The 13820-nt window shown below is 37.6% G+C and overlaps 1 protein-coding gene across 2 annotated transcripts in view; it reads left to right on the top strand.

Annotated features, from left to right (window-relative positions):
• gabra2a (gamma-aminobutyric acid type A receptor subunit alpha2a) overlaps positions 1-13820 on the top strand; it is a 152078-nt gene that overhangs the window by 599 nt on the left and 137659 nt on the right. For both annotated transcript variants that reach the window (XM_052032074.1, XM_052032081.1), the window contains exon 2: positions 275-364. In XM_052032074.1, coding sequence (XP_051888034.1) covers positions 285-364 — 80 coding nt within the window. In that variant the 5' untranslated portion in view covers positions 275-284. The remainder of the gene's footprint in view (positions 1-274; positions 365-13820) is intronic.

The raw sequence follows: 13820 nt of genomic DNA on the forward strand, positions 1-13820 counted from the left end.
TCTATCTCCGCATATGGAAATATGGTTTGCACACATCTGATTTAAAATGCACGCTTTCTAATTATTCTGAATGTATCGAGATGTATAACAACACACCTGTACTTTGTGGACCCTACAGGCTTAATAATGGTAAAATTGGTTTTGACATATCAATTGCCGTTTGGTGCTGAAGTCAGGGAAAGCTGAGGAGCACGATTCCGACACTTGTGGAGGCTTATGCAGTCCTAATGTTTACCTTCTGCTTTAGCTGTGTTGTGTTTTAACTTTTTTCTAGAGGACCAGTCATGAGGAGAAATCTGACCATGAACAAATTTCTGCCTTCAGCCCTTATTAGTCTGGCGTTGGTGATCTCTTGGCTAGCAGGGTGAGTAGAGGAGTGATGAATATTAAACTGTTTTCACCCATGGCTTTCTGTTAACCTTCTATAAACTTGTGTCAGGCAGGAAAGATCGTGCCCAGTTCCGGTTTTAAGCAATTATCAGAACTATGTAGAGTACGTGTGTAGTCTTTCTTTCTACTCTGAAAATCTGAAATAAATCCTTGTTTTAAATGCATTCTCGTTCACTGGAACTGTTTGCTTTTTCAATCTTCAATATGCTTATTGAAAATGTTGATGTGATTGTGGGCATAAGGCCATAATGTCAACAAAGGAGCTGATTTTCTCCATTGTACGTTATATGCTTGAGGTAAAAGCTATTGATGTATATTGCTAATCAGAAAGGATGCTGAAATTTGGAAAGTAGATATACTATGAGAACTTGGATTGTGCTTCTGTGCAAAATCAACATTTAATGTCAAATGTATCTGGTATGAAAAAGTAAGAATTATCAACATTTTATATTGGCTTCCAGGAGGACAATTAATTAGAATATATGAATGACAGCAGACTGTTGTTTATGTTTCAATATGAGAACATTTTGGATTTAAGGCAAAGAGGTATACTTATCGCTGCCATTTTGAAAATTTTCATTGCAATATGGCTAGGGATGTAAACCTTAGGGCTTTTTAAAGGCAGTAGGGGAAAAGTAAACTTAATCAAGCTAATGACTAAATACTCAGATGTTAACTGTAGTTTTTTAGAAAAATCAGGTGATATTTCACTTTGATCACTTTGAGAAAGAGTTGCAACAGATTTAAAACCTCTAGGTGGAGTCAGCAGACAACTTCAGCCAAAATAACAGCACTTTCAGTTGTCTGAGTGAGCAAGGCATTTACAGTTTAATAGTATGACTGCTTGTTTAAAAAAATGAACGGTTAAGGAAAAATAATTTGATTGGTCACATATATCAGTAGAATATTCAAAACTGTTCCAGAAGATATCTTGTGATGTTTATTCATATTCTTTCAAGAGCCTATTAGAATTACATTTTGCACTTGAGCCAGTGTCGATGTTTTAACAGAGGCCGAGCAGCACTGATCCTACATGTGGAGGTAGTCAGTCATTCAGCTAAGTTTATTCTTTCATATAAACATCGTAGGTTTTTCAGTTGGTGTATATATCCAGAATGACATTTATTTATGTGTCATAAATTGTTCTGAACCCATGCTAAAATGTCATTAAATTTAACCATGTACCTGGAACTGCAGTAAGACCACTGTTTTACAAAGTAGTGAGTTAAAAATACCGGGTTAGGGATTGTATTTCTAGTGGAAATATTTCTTCAAGTATTTTTGGTATTTCTTGTGTTCCTTTAGAAATTAAAGTAAAAGGCAATCTTACTGTAAGGTTCAAGCAAGAATATCATTGAGTTTTTTTCTTTTAATAATGGCAGCAGTGGTATGACTGACCTTTTTTTTGAACAATAGTAATGCTGGAATATTGCAGCTACGGTTTGTAGGCCGCTTGATATCTGTTTTACCTGCACTGACATTTATTATCCTTAATTTGTCTTTTTTTAATTTTTAGACTTGGAAGTTTAGAAAGAGCTGTTCTTGCTGTTATTGTTTTATTGATAGATAACTCCTAAATCAGATACCTGAAATCTGCTAGTGTATGGTATTTGAGGTATTTGTAAATTTAGGTAAATATAGATCTTTTTAGAAATCACCTGTTAGGAATAAGAGAATAAAATAAACTTGGATGTCATGATAAATGCAATGTTACTACATACTATGTTTAATTAAATAAGCCTATGCAGAGGTTATCATATTTAAAACTTTCAGCTGGTTGATAATATTTGTAGTTATCAGACTTTGAAACTCTTTCAGTTCGTGTATATATCCAGAATGAAATTTATCTATGTATCATAATCACAGATGTGTTTTCCCAGTAACTTTATATAGTTTCAACACCTAAAATGGAATTGTGAAATAAAAATTAAAACAATGAAGTTTTGTTGGCATATGAAGTTAAAAAGTCATGTTAATGTTTTGCTTGGCATATTTTTTCAGAATTACAGAAGTGGAATCATGTTAGATTTTTTGCGGTGGCAGGATTTTTGATGTCAAATTAGTTAGCAGGTTGAATTGCTAGTGGTGTATAAATATGTTAAGTGTGCAAAAGGATTTCTCTGTTATAAGTTTTTTATTCACATTGCTGCTGAATGGAAAAAAGATCTGCATTACAACCCAGTTCTAAAGCTTAGGGAATTATTCTGGTCTTAGTTCATGATAAAAACTCAATGTAGCTTTACTATACATTTTCCAACATATATGCAATGTAATCAATGCACAATCAGTTTAAAAATTATTAGAAGTACCAGAATGGTACTTCTAAGGTTTAAAAATGACTAGCATAATCAAAATGCATGATGTTAGGAATTAAAATTGTTATCATATGGAACAGTGCTGCTGTTTTTTTATGCCTGACATAGGGCATCCTTGCACCAAATTTGTAGGTGAAGCAAGCTTATGTCTTGGCATACATTAATGTTTTGCCAAGCAGCAATCTATATTCTTTATCCCTTTCAATCTTTTTAATATGCAGCTTGAAAAGAGATATTCAACATTATTAATATGACAAGATTTCCAAATATCCATAAGCATCATTGTTATACTTTTCCAGATTCATTAACCTGTCAATGTAATATTGGCGTATGCAGCAGTGTACATTCATAGAATGTGAGGAAGTAAGATTAACAAATGCTGTACAAAAAAACACAAAAACCATCCTACGTATCCATTTAAAATTAGTTTTAAAACAAATAATTTATTGATAATTTACAGTTTAACTTAATGTGTATAAAAGACACTTGTTAATTGATTGTATTTTCTCAAAGTCATAAGCTCACTACTGAATGTCACTGAGCAATGAGTAAAGAGTATCGCCATTAAGTTTGTTTGACATCTGGTGCTCTCCTTTCTATCTGGCTTTGAAAGATATAATTTTCTTGTGATGAATTGATAAATGGCAAACCACATGTATTGAAAGTCAAATCAAGTCCTTGTTTGTTAAGGTGATTAAATAAGTTGTCATCAATGAATGCAAATGGGTTATTTTGAACTCTTCTTTTAAAAGAAACAAGTGCCTGTCATTTTTAGGAACATTTGTATATCAAATGCAACTCAGAGTGGATGTTACAAGGATGCAGTATAAGTCTTATGAATCACACTTTGCATTTGTAGTGGATGCATATAAGAGGATTGCAGTTGGACAACATTCTTTCTACATGTATATAAAATATTTCCACCAGCTCTGAAAATATAGCTTTAAAATTGAGAGAAAGGTATTGCATCCCAAGTGTATTTTTCTTTCAGTGAAAGTTGTTCAGGGTCATGCGGGGTTATCATTTTTATTAAAAGAATGGTTAGAGTTATGAAATGGGTGAATGTCCTAAAAAGTCCTTCAACTTAAATATGATTGGACTTTTTCAGTCAGTATGTGGAGAAACTCCAAATGGCATAAAATGAAGCCAGAATTTGAGTTATTCAGTTATCCGAGAATAATATCCCTCACCGTTGTCCAGTAATAAATATTGGATGCCCATCAGTGAATTACTTTAATCTGTATTGAAGATAACCCACTTGAATTTCACATTCACGGAATAGGATATTTAAACTTTTTGGTTAGATTGCTTTCGCACAATTTGCTAACAGTTTCCTGGAATTCCTCGCTAAATATTTCTAATGGATGTGACCTGAAATAATATCCAGATTGAGCATATGAATCTTGAATCTTAAATCCATGCATTGCGAAACAAAAATTGAACCAGTTTTTGAACCTTTCATATATCTGCAATTGTAAGGATAAACAAAGTGCACATGTATAACTGTATGAAGTAATATTACAGTCTATTTTCCATTCATATTTCTCTGGTCAACACTTCCTGCATTTAGCTGTGAAAATGTGAAAATCGTTCAGAGCTGTAAAAATAAACATTCAAATAAAGCTAGAAAATGTGTATGATACTGTTCTCAAGAAAATATTGTGGTAGACTACAGTCATTTCCCCAATTCTCAGAATCTTTCAATGTGATGAAGCGCAAGACATCATGACCAATTGTTGATGTAGCATCAAGTATTTGAGGCCTGTTCTATTTGAGGGAGATGGTGTGGCACACCAGCCTGTGTCATCGTTATTTAAAAAGAACCAGAATCCTTTGAGAAATGGTACTGTTTTAAGCACAGTTATGGTCTTGAGACCTTAATGGTTACATGGGTTGTTTCAGTGCTTCACTAAATATCTTGATTCATGAGCTTTTGTTTGACAGGAATGATTCTTTATGGGTTGAGCAGACTTTTTTTTCTCTCTCTAAATTTAAGGTATAACTGAAGGAGCATTAATTGACTCTGCACTGCAGCCAGCATTAAGAGATAACTTATGCATTTGACTTGGAATTGCATTATCGACTAGTTCACTGTTTAATTGCTGATATTATTTTACATTAGTTCTTTCAGGGTTTGTTTAGAAATAAGTATTTTAGTTGTAATTGTGATTGACTTCACTTACAGCACCTTTGCAAGTTGGTAAAGCATCTGCTTTTGAAGGTTTCAGTTTGTTTTTTTGAGCTGTACATTTTGATCACACACAATGCTATGCCTATGACTGTGCTAAGATTGCCTTGTCTGGTGCTTTTTTTACTGTCTTTGTTTCCTGTAGCATATAGATACTTCAAGCATGCATTTCCAGGCATTTCCGAAAGCTTTGGGGAAATATTTGTCCAACATTTGGATGATAATCTGATCGAATGGAATATCTGCTCTTAGTAGAACCCATCCATTTCTTATTCCTTTGAAATCAGTTGGTGTTAGAACAAGGGGGCACTGGGGACAAATAATAGATATTAATGGTGGACAGCAGCTGTTAATTGCAATTAATGCAAAACAACTTACTAAATGGCCTGGAATTTGTGGGGAGAAATAGTGGCAACGCTATTAGCACTGAGCACAAACCTGGAGGATATTTGAAATTAATTTCCAGAAATATCAAATGTGGAAATCCAGAAATTGCTGTCATTGATTCCATTTCTTCACAGGGTGCACTGCTGTAGTCTTCAACATATTTTGTAGAATCAATGAACTGACTAACTTGTTTAATTACAAACTAGTCTTGCTGTAAACATATGAAGAAATTGTTGCACTGATTTAACTGAGTTTGTAATGCTGTATCACCATCATATTTTTTCTTTTATTGCATGTGGGCTCAAGTGGTAAGGCCAGTATTTACTGAGAGAAGTAGGAGTGAGCCTCTTTCTAGTGAAGTTACTCCCACAATGTTCCTGGGTTGGATGTTCCAAGATTTAGAAACCATGAAGGAATGGTAATATATATCCAAGCCATGCTGGTGGGAGGTTTGAAAGGGAATGTGAAGGCAATGTGTGTACTTCCTGTCAATGTCTTATGTGGTAGTGAGTGTCACTTTAGGAAATGCTTTCAAAAAAGCTTGATAAGTAACAGCACTGCATTTTGTAGAAGGTACACACTGTATCAGGTGTGTGCTGATGGTAGAGGGAGTGAATGTTTACATTGATGGATGGGGTAGTTTTGTCTTGGACAACATTGGGAGTTTTGGAACTGTGCTCATCAAGCAGAGAGTTTTCTACTGCATTTCTGACTTATGCTTGGTAGGTGATGGAAATGTCAGGAGGGGATTCACTTGTTGCAAGGTGACCTAAATTCTGAGATCCTCCTGTAGCCACAATATTTATGTGGCTGGTTCAGTTAAGTTTCTAGGCAAGTGCCAGGTTGTTGATTATACGGAACTTGGCGATAGTAATACCCTTGAATATCAAGAGTAAGTGTTGAGACTGTCCCAAGATGGTCATTGACTAGCTCCTACATGTTGCAAATATTACTTGTCACTTATCGACCCATGCAAAGATGTTGCCCAGGTCTTGCTGAAACATTCATGTGCTACCTTATTTTCTGAGGAGTTGTGAATGGAATTGAACATGGTGTAATTGTCAATTACCATCTCCACCTTTTGACCTTATGATGAAAAGTAGGTCATTGCAAAAATGATTGGGCCTAGAACATCACCCAGGGACTGGAATGATTGATCTCCATCAACTACAACCATTTTTCTTTGTACATGGTTTGAGTTGTTCCATTGGAATGCTTTCTCCTTTATATCTATTGACTGAAGTTTTACTAAGGTTCCTTGGTGCTACACTTAGTTAGCTGCTTCTTTGATGTCATGGGCAATCACTGTCATTTCACTTCTGGTATTCAGTTCTTTTGTCTGTTTTTAGTTCACAGTCGTAACGAGGCCTGGAGCTGTATGGTGCTGATGAAACTCAAACTGAGCACATTGGAGTAGCTTTTTAGTGGTTAAGTGAAACTAGATAGCACTCTTGATCACACCTCACACCTTCTATCAGCTTGCTGGTGTTTGGGAGTAGATTGGACAGTAGTTAGTTGGATTGGATTTGTCCTGCTCTTTGTGTGACAGGTTATACTTTGGTAAATCTTAATTTTATTAGGTAGAAACCTGTGTTGTAACAATTGGAATAGCTTGGCTAGAGATGTGACTATTTCCGAGGTGTGTTTTCCACATCACTGTTGTGGTTTTGTCTGGTTGGCTTTTGTGTATCCAATAGACTCAGCTATTTCTGCATGTTTTGTGAAGTGAAGACCGACTTCTATGATAGCAGGGAACTGCGAAGTAAGGCAAGATGGATCATACTTAACAATTAGGTTTTTTTTGGTGGATTTTCATTCTGCTAGGTAAACATTTCAAGTCTTCATGCTTCTATAGAAGAATAAAAATACTTTTAAAGTTTTTTTTTATATTTCAGCTTCTACCTTAGTCTTGTAGGTTCTAGTCATTATTTTGTGCTTTGTAAGATGTTTAAAAACTTACTTAAAAATTGTGCCTTTTTGTGCACAAAATTGTGCGGTTTGTTGTCTGTGAGAACTCTTTGATCCGGCTGCTCACTGTTGTTTGATGCATTAGATACCCCAAAGCTGTCAACTGACATTCGAAGATGGAAGTCTACTCCACAGGGATCACTGGATCTTTGTGCAGAGCTTTCCTCTGTTGTTGGACAGTATCCTTGCTTCACTGTTAACTGCAGAATTCAAGGCTTTCTATTGTTTGCATATGTTTCTTACTCATTATTTTTTTATTTTTCAAAATAGTTGCTGGCATTCTCCAAATAATATTTTACTTAATTTTCTTTTATTTCTTTCAGTCATTCACATTTACTTTACAAATCTGTTTGGAAATCTGTGTAAGATGCCTAGACCAGTGCATATTTTCTTTAGGCAGTGGTTTATTTGCAAAACAAATTTATACTTCTAAATGTGTTTGCATTGAATGATCACTTTACAAACTCATTAAGTTTAAAGAATACCACACTCTTACAAAATACAATTTTAAGCAATGGCATTTTCTCCTGATAACCTTTTGGTTGAATTAAAGCCCCTTTTACATTAGCAAGATTTGTATCAGAAAACAGTGGTTAAAGTCATTTGTCCAGAAAGTAATTCTTGAAACAGAAGGATCAGTCCTCACATTTGTATTCTTCTGTTCCAATCCCATGACAAAGCATCTAAAATACTTTAGTTGGTAATGCTTGGCAGTACCTTTCATTGACATTTGTTATAACTGGTCAAATCAGACAGCACGTTTGTTTGGCTACTAGTATCTACTTACAATCAAAGTTCTTTTAAAAAGCAGGCTGTGAAATTGATAGTTGCTTCAAACTGCATGAAAGTTTAAGCCTTCATAGAGCATCTACTTAAATGATTGATATCTTTAAGAAATTAATACAGTATTACTGCATAAATATCTGTAATTGGTTCTTTAGTTTTAAGGATTTATTTTGCTGAGTGCTTTTAAAAGAAATTATTACACAAGGTTGTGTTATACTTCTGAAAAATTGGTGCTTTGTTCAAAATAACCTTGAAAAACGTGACACAGTTGACAAATGACCAAATGAATACAAGACGTACAGTGTTTTAGAAATTTCTTGGTAAGGTTAAAGAAAACTAGAAGAAAACAGAGCCATTTTAGAATGAGCTGGAGCTTTGAAGTAGTTGAAGTTGTTGAATGTGTATTCATAATTGGAGGCCAAGTCTATTTTCTGTGGTCTTTCAGAATATTTATAGCAGCATACTTATTCCAAGTGACATTTTAATTTCTAATGAGTCAGATTTAAACATGGGGTGATTTCAGCATATTTTGGTGGAGTTTACTTGTCTATTTTGCATGATTCTGGGACAAACACTGACTGGTACATTTGAGTGCTTACTGGTGAGGCTGAATCCTGACACACCAATTAATAATCTGACCATTTTAACACTGCTCAGTTATCATGTTCAAAGTACATAAGCATTTTTAAAAATTTTTGTCTTTTCTATGGCAATTATTTCCACGCATTTGGAGCCATGCATTTGTTGTCAGTGGTCCAGCCTCAGGTTTTAGATAATGCATGAAGTATTGCTATGGACTGCATTCATACATTTTTATCAATAATTAGTGATTGTTTTCAGGGAGTAACAATGCCTTATATAGCTCATGACATAATTATCAAGGATTTTGTGTGGATCAGCCTCTTTGTTACAATATCCATTTGCTGATTTTTAGTCAAACTTGAATCACAGACAAGTTGGGATAGAAAAAGAGTCCAGGGCTGCTTAGAGCAGCAGAAGGAAAGAAGCTTGATGTATTTCATTATCTTTTCTACAATGAATTAATAATTAATTCTTCAGAGGTGATGGGCAGTACATGATCCAACTGTCTAGGCTTGTTGAATCATCCTGATTCAAAGCATCTCTTGCATATCAATAAATACAATTTTTTTGTCTGTATGACACACAATGTATAGGTCACTACTGGTAATTGCCTTCTATTATGTATAATAGGTCATGACCGTACAGTTAGATCAGATATTTTTATGGGCAAGCAGGGAGGAGTGAATTGTAAATGTCAGTAGTCTCTTGGAGGTATATGACTGACTTCCTGAAGTGTTTGTCCTTCAACAAGATAAATAATGCATGTTCAGTAGTTCATTGCTGACAAATGCATCTAGCAAATTAACCCACATGGATTATGAATTTAATATTAACTTTAGAATTTTGCAATGCAAATGAAAATTGGGGTTCATTTAGTAATTACATTTGTATCTTGGATGCTTGGAAGGCCCAAATTGTTGAAGTAATTAGCCTGATGCTTAGGGAATCTCAAACCATTTGAAGAAGCAATAGGCTGTTGATTTTGGCCAGCCAAATTATAGATGAGAATGGGTATCCCTAGGAGAGGCACAGATGGTATCAGGGCATCCTGTCTCATAGGTTGCAATGGATCTGTAATTCAAGCTTATTTTTATGTAGGTAGGAGGAGTTCCATTCCTCTGAGCCACACTAAAATAAATGAGGGGCTGGATCTTGTTGGGAGGTGGCCACAGTTCTCCACCAATCTGCTGATAGTTTCTATTTCAGTGCCAGAAGTTAGCTGGGGAGTCCCACATGAATATGAAGCCCAGTCGCACTTTCCTAGTGCTTTCACTGGTTGAATCTGATGCAGGAATGGAAGCTACACCCACTTAGAACTGGGACAGAAGGAGCAAGTCCATTTGCTTCAGTGAGAAGGAGAAGCTATGAGGAACAAGGATTATATTATTGCCATATTTTATATTCTCATAATTTCTTATATTTTTCTCAGAAGGAGGCCATGTGGCTCATTAAGTCTATGACAGCTCATAGAGGAATCCCATCAATCCTATCCACTACACTCATTTCCCTACAACCTATTCTGCTTCATTTGCCCAATAAATCCACCCTGAGTATCCCACTACCTACCTGCACTAGGAGTAACTTACATTAGCCAACTAACCTACCAGCAGTTATTTGGGATGTGGGAGGAAACCAGAGCACCTGGGGAAGCCCACGTGATCACAGGATGAATGTACAGACTTCATACAGGCTCAGCCAGATGAATTTATATTTTCTGAATTAGTTAAGTTATAGAATTTATGGAGTTGTACAGTCTCAGAATAAGGAAGTGCTGTGCGACATGGAATCTCTTTGAGAATTGTGAATTTTTGAAATTCTCTAGTCCAGAAAGTGGTGGAGGTTAATTTATTGAATTTATTCAAGGCCGAGAAAGCAGATTATTGGCCCATATGGGAATCAAGCGTTATGGAGAACTTGAATGAAAATGGGGCTGAGGCCAAGATCAGATAAGCCATGACTTTATTGAGCAGGGAACAGGCTTGAAAGGCCATATGTCCTATTCCTATTTCTTATGTTCTAACACATTTAATTTAATGCAAACACTTGCTGAGACTGCCAGTTTTGTAAGAACTTTCTTTTTCCCAGCTTGACCTTGATGTTGATAATGCAGAGTGATTTTCCACTGTCTACTAGTCATAGTGGTTTGTGTGTCACTTTCTATTTGTCAGGAAATCAGGAGATGGCAGAGCTTTATCAATAGGTTCTTTACGTTGGTCTTCATACTATAGCCTGAGGATAATATACCGGAGCTACAAGTAAAGCTAAAAATAGTTCCAAGATGAGGAGCTAACTGGATTCAATTCAAGTAAAAATGCAGAAGTAAAGAATATCTCCAGGACCCAATGATTTCTGGCCCAGGTTACCAAAGAATGACGAAATTATTGATGCTTCAGCCACAATCTTCCAAAATCCTTGATTTGGAAATTGTCCTTTTAACTGAAACAAAATTGGTTGTAAGACTGATGTGTACGTGTCCTGTTTGTCCTTAACCAGTATATACACACATGGTTCCCTTTAGACATCTAAACAGTTAGTAGGAACAGGCACACTAACCAGTTTTTTTTATTTCCTCTCCACCATGTTCCCCCTTCCTCCCCCTCCCTCACTCTGCCCTGCAATCTTTATCTAATGGCTATTAGAGTTAGTTATATCACTCCCTTTGATATCCTGGTTGAAATTAGCAGTATGAATTGTACACTAAGAATAGGAGTTTTGTGATCTTCTAGGATTCTAGATTGATAAAGTCAGGAACATAAGAAGTAGAAGAAAGAGAAGATCATTTGGCTCCTCCTGCTTGCTTTGCTCTTCAGTAAGGTTGTGTATAATCTATTACCTTAGCACCACTTCCTTGCACCAACCCTTTGATTCCCTCAAAATCCAAAACTCTATTCATCACCATCTTGAATATATTCAGTGACTCCTCCACAGTCCTTGGCCCGAGTTTTTCAAAGTTTCACCACCCTTCGGATGAAGAAATTTCTTTTTAGCTCCATTCTGAATGGCTTCCATCTAATCTAGACGCCTGGGCTGTGGAAAATACAATCCCTGAATCTTCCCTACCATGCCACGTAAGAATTTTCGATGTTTCATTTAGATCACCTCATTTTACTAAACTCAAGACGGCATAGCCCAGTTTGCCTAATCTGCTCATGCAATGAATCCCTGCACTTTCTCTGTTGCAAGTATATCCTTCTTTAGGGAAACAAAGGACTGCAGATGCTGGAATCTAGATGAAAAACACTATGATGCTGGAGGAACTCAGCAGGCCAGGCAGCATCCATGGAGAAAAGCAGGTGGCCAATGTTTCGGGTCAGGACCCTTCTTCAGGACTGGAGATAGGAAAGGGGAAGCCCAATATATAGGAGGGAAAAGCAGAGCAGCGATAGGACAAAAGAGGGCAGGCGGGGTGGGCACAAGGTGGTGATAGGTAGATGCAGGTAAGAGATAGTGATAGGCAGGTGCGAGGGAGGAGGGGAGAGCAGATCACTGGGGGATGGGTCAAAGGTAAAGAGAGAGGAAAAAAAGGGGTAGAGAAAAGAGAGGCTGGGAAAGGGAAGAAAAGATGTATAGTGGGGGGGGTGTTGTGGGGAAGGGGGGTAGGGATTACTTAAAGTGGGAGAATTCAGTGTTCATGACGTTAGGCTGCAAGGTTTCAAGACGGAAAGTGAGGTGCTGTTCCTCCAGTTTGTGTTTGGAATTCTTCTGGCAATGGAGGAGGCTGAGGACTGACATGTCAGTGACAGTGTGGGAGGGGGAGTTGAAGTGACTGGCAAAGGGGAGATGCAGATCGCGGTTACGGACAGAGTGCAGGTGCTTTGCGAAAAGGTCACCTAGTCTGCATTTGTTCTTACCAATATAGAGGAGGCCACACTTGGAGCATCTAATGCAGTAGATGATATTAAGGGAGGTGCAGATGAATCTCTGTCTCACCTGAAAGGACTGTTTGGGTCCCTGGATGGAGGTGATGGAGGTGGTGTAGGGGCAGGTGTTGCACCAATGGTGGGGTCAGTGGAAAGTTGCCGGGCTGGGAGTGGGATGGGTGGGGGTGGGGGCAAGGAGTGAACTAGGGAGTCACAGAGAAAGTGGTCCCTGTGAAAGGCAGAATGGGGTGGGGAAGGGAAGATATGCTTGGTAGTGGATCCCGTTGGAGATGGCGGAAGTGGTGGAAAATGATGTATTGGATGCGTAGGCTGGTGGGATGAAATGTGAGGACAAGGGGGGCCCTATCCCTGTTGGGTCTGGGAGGGGTGGGGGTGAGAGCACATGTGTGGAAAAAGGCAGAGATATGTCTGCGAGCTCTCTTGATCACAGTCGGGGGAAGCCCCGGTTAGAAAAGAAGTTGAACATCTCCTGGAGTGGAAAGCCTCATCATGGGAGCAGATGCGGCAGAGGTGGAGAAGTTGAGAAAAACGGATAGCATCCTTGCAAGAGACAGAGTGGGAGGAGCTGTAATCGATGTAGCTGTGGGCGTCAGTGGGCTTGTAGAAGATGTCAGTGGATAAGGAATCTCCTGAGATGGAGATGGAAAGATCGAGGAAGGAGAGAGAGGTGTCAGAGATAGTCCAAGTGAATTGGAGAACCAGGTGAAAATTTATGAATCTGTCGAGTTCCGCACGGGTACAAGAGGTGGCATCAATGCAGTCGTCGATACAGTATCCTTCCTTAGGTTAAGAGACCAGACCAGTACACAAGATTCCACATGAATCCAGGGCACTGTATAATTGGAACTGAATGTCTCTGTCCAGTATAATGTTTGTCTTCCTGATTGTTTGCAGAGGCTGCACATTAATTATCAGTGATTTGTATGCAAGGACACCCAGATTCCTCTGAATGCCAAAGCCTTTTAATCTTTCACCATTTTGTGAAAAGCACTCCGCTTTGCTTTCTCATCTACCAAAGTGGATGACCATACATTTTTCTAATTTATTACCATCTGCCATGTTTGCCTTTTCATTTAACTTGTCTTTATGCCACTGGAGACTTTTGCAGCCTACCAGCCTACATTATCACCTAGTTCTGTATTATCAGCAAGTTTTAAATATATTACACTTGATCTCTTTATCCACATCAGTGATTATAGGTTGCAAAAATCTGGGGCCCTAAAATCAGCTGCTGGGTTATCCCACCAGCCTCCAGCCACAAAATGACCTGTTTATTCCTACAGTCTGTCAGCCAATCCTCGATTCATGCCAACATTTTGCACT

This window comes from Pristis pectinata, chromosome 2, assembly GCF_009764475.1.
Source record: "Pristis pectinata isolate sPriPec2 chromosome 2, sPriPec2.1.pri, whole genome shotgun sequence".
Classification (NCBI taxonomy): domain Eukaryota; kingdom Metazoa; phylum Chordata; class Chondrichthyes; order Rhinopristiformes; family Pristidae; genus Pristis; species Pristis pectinata.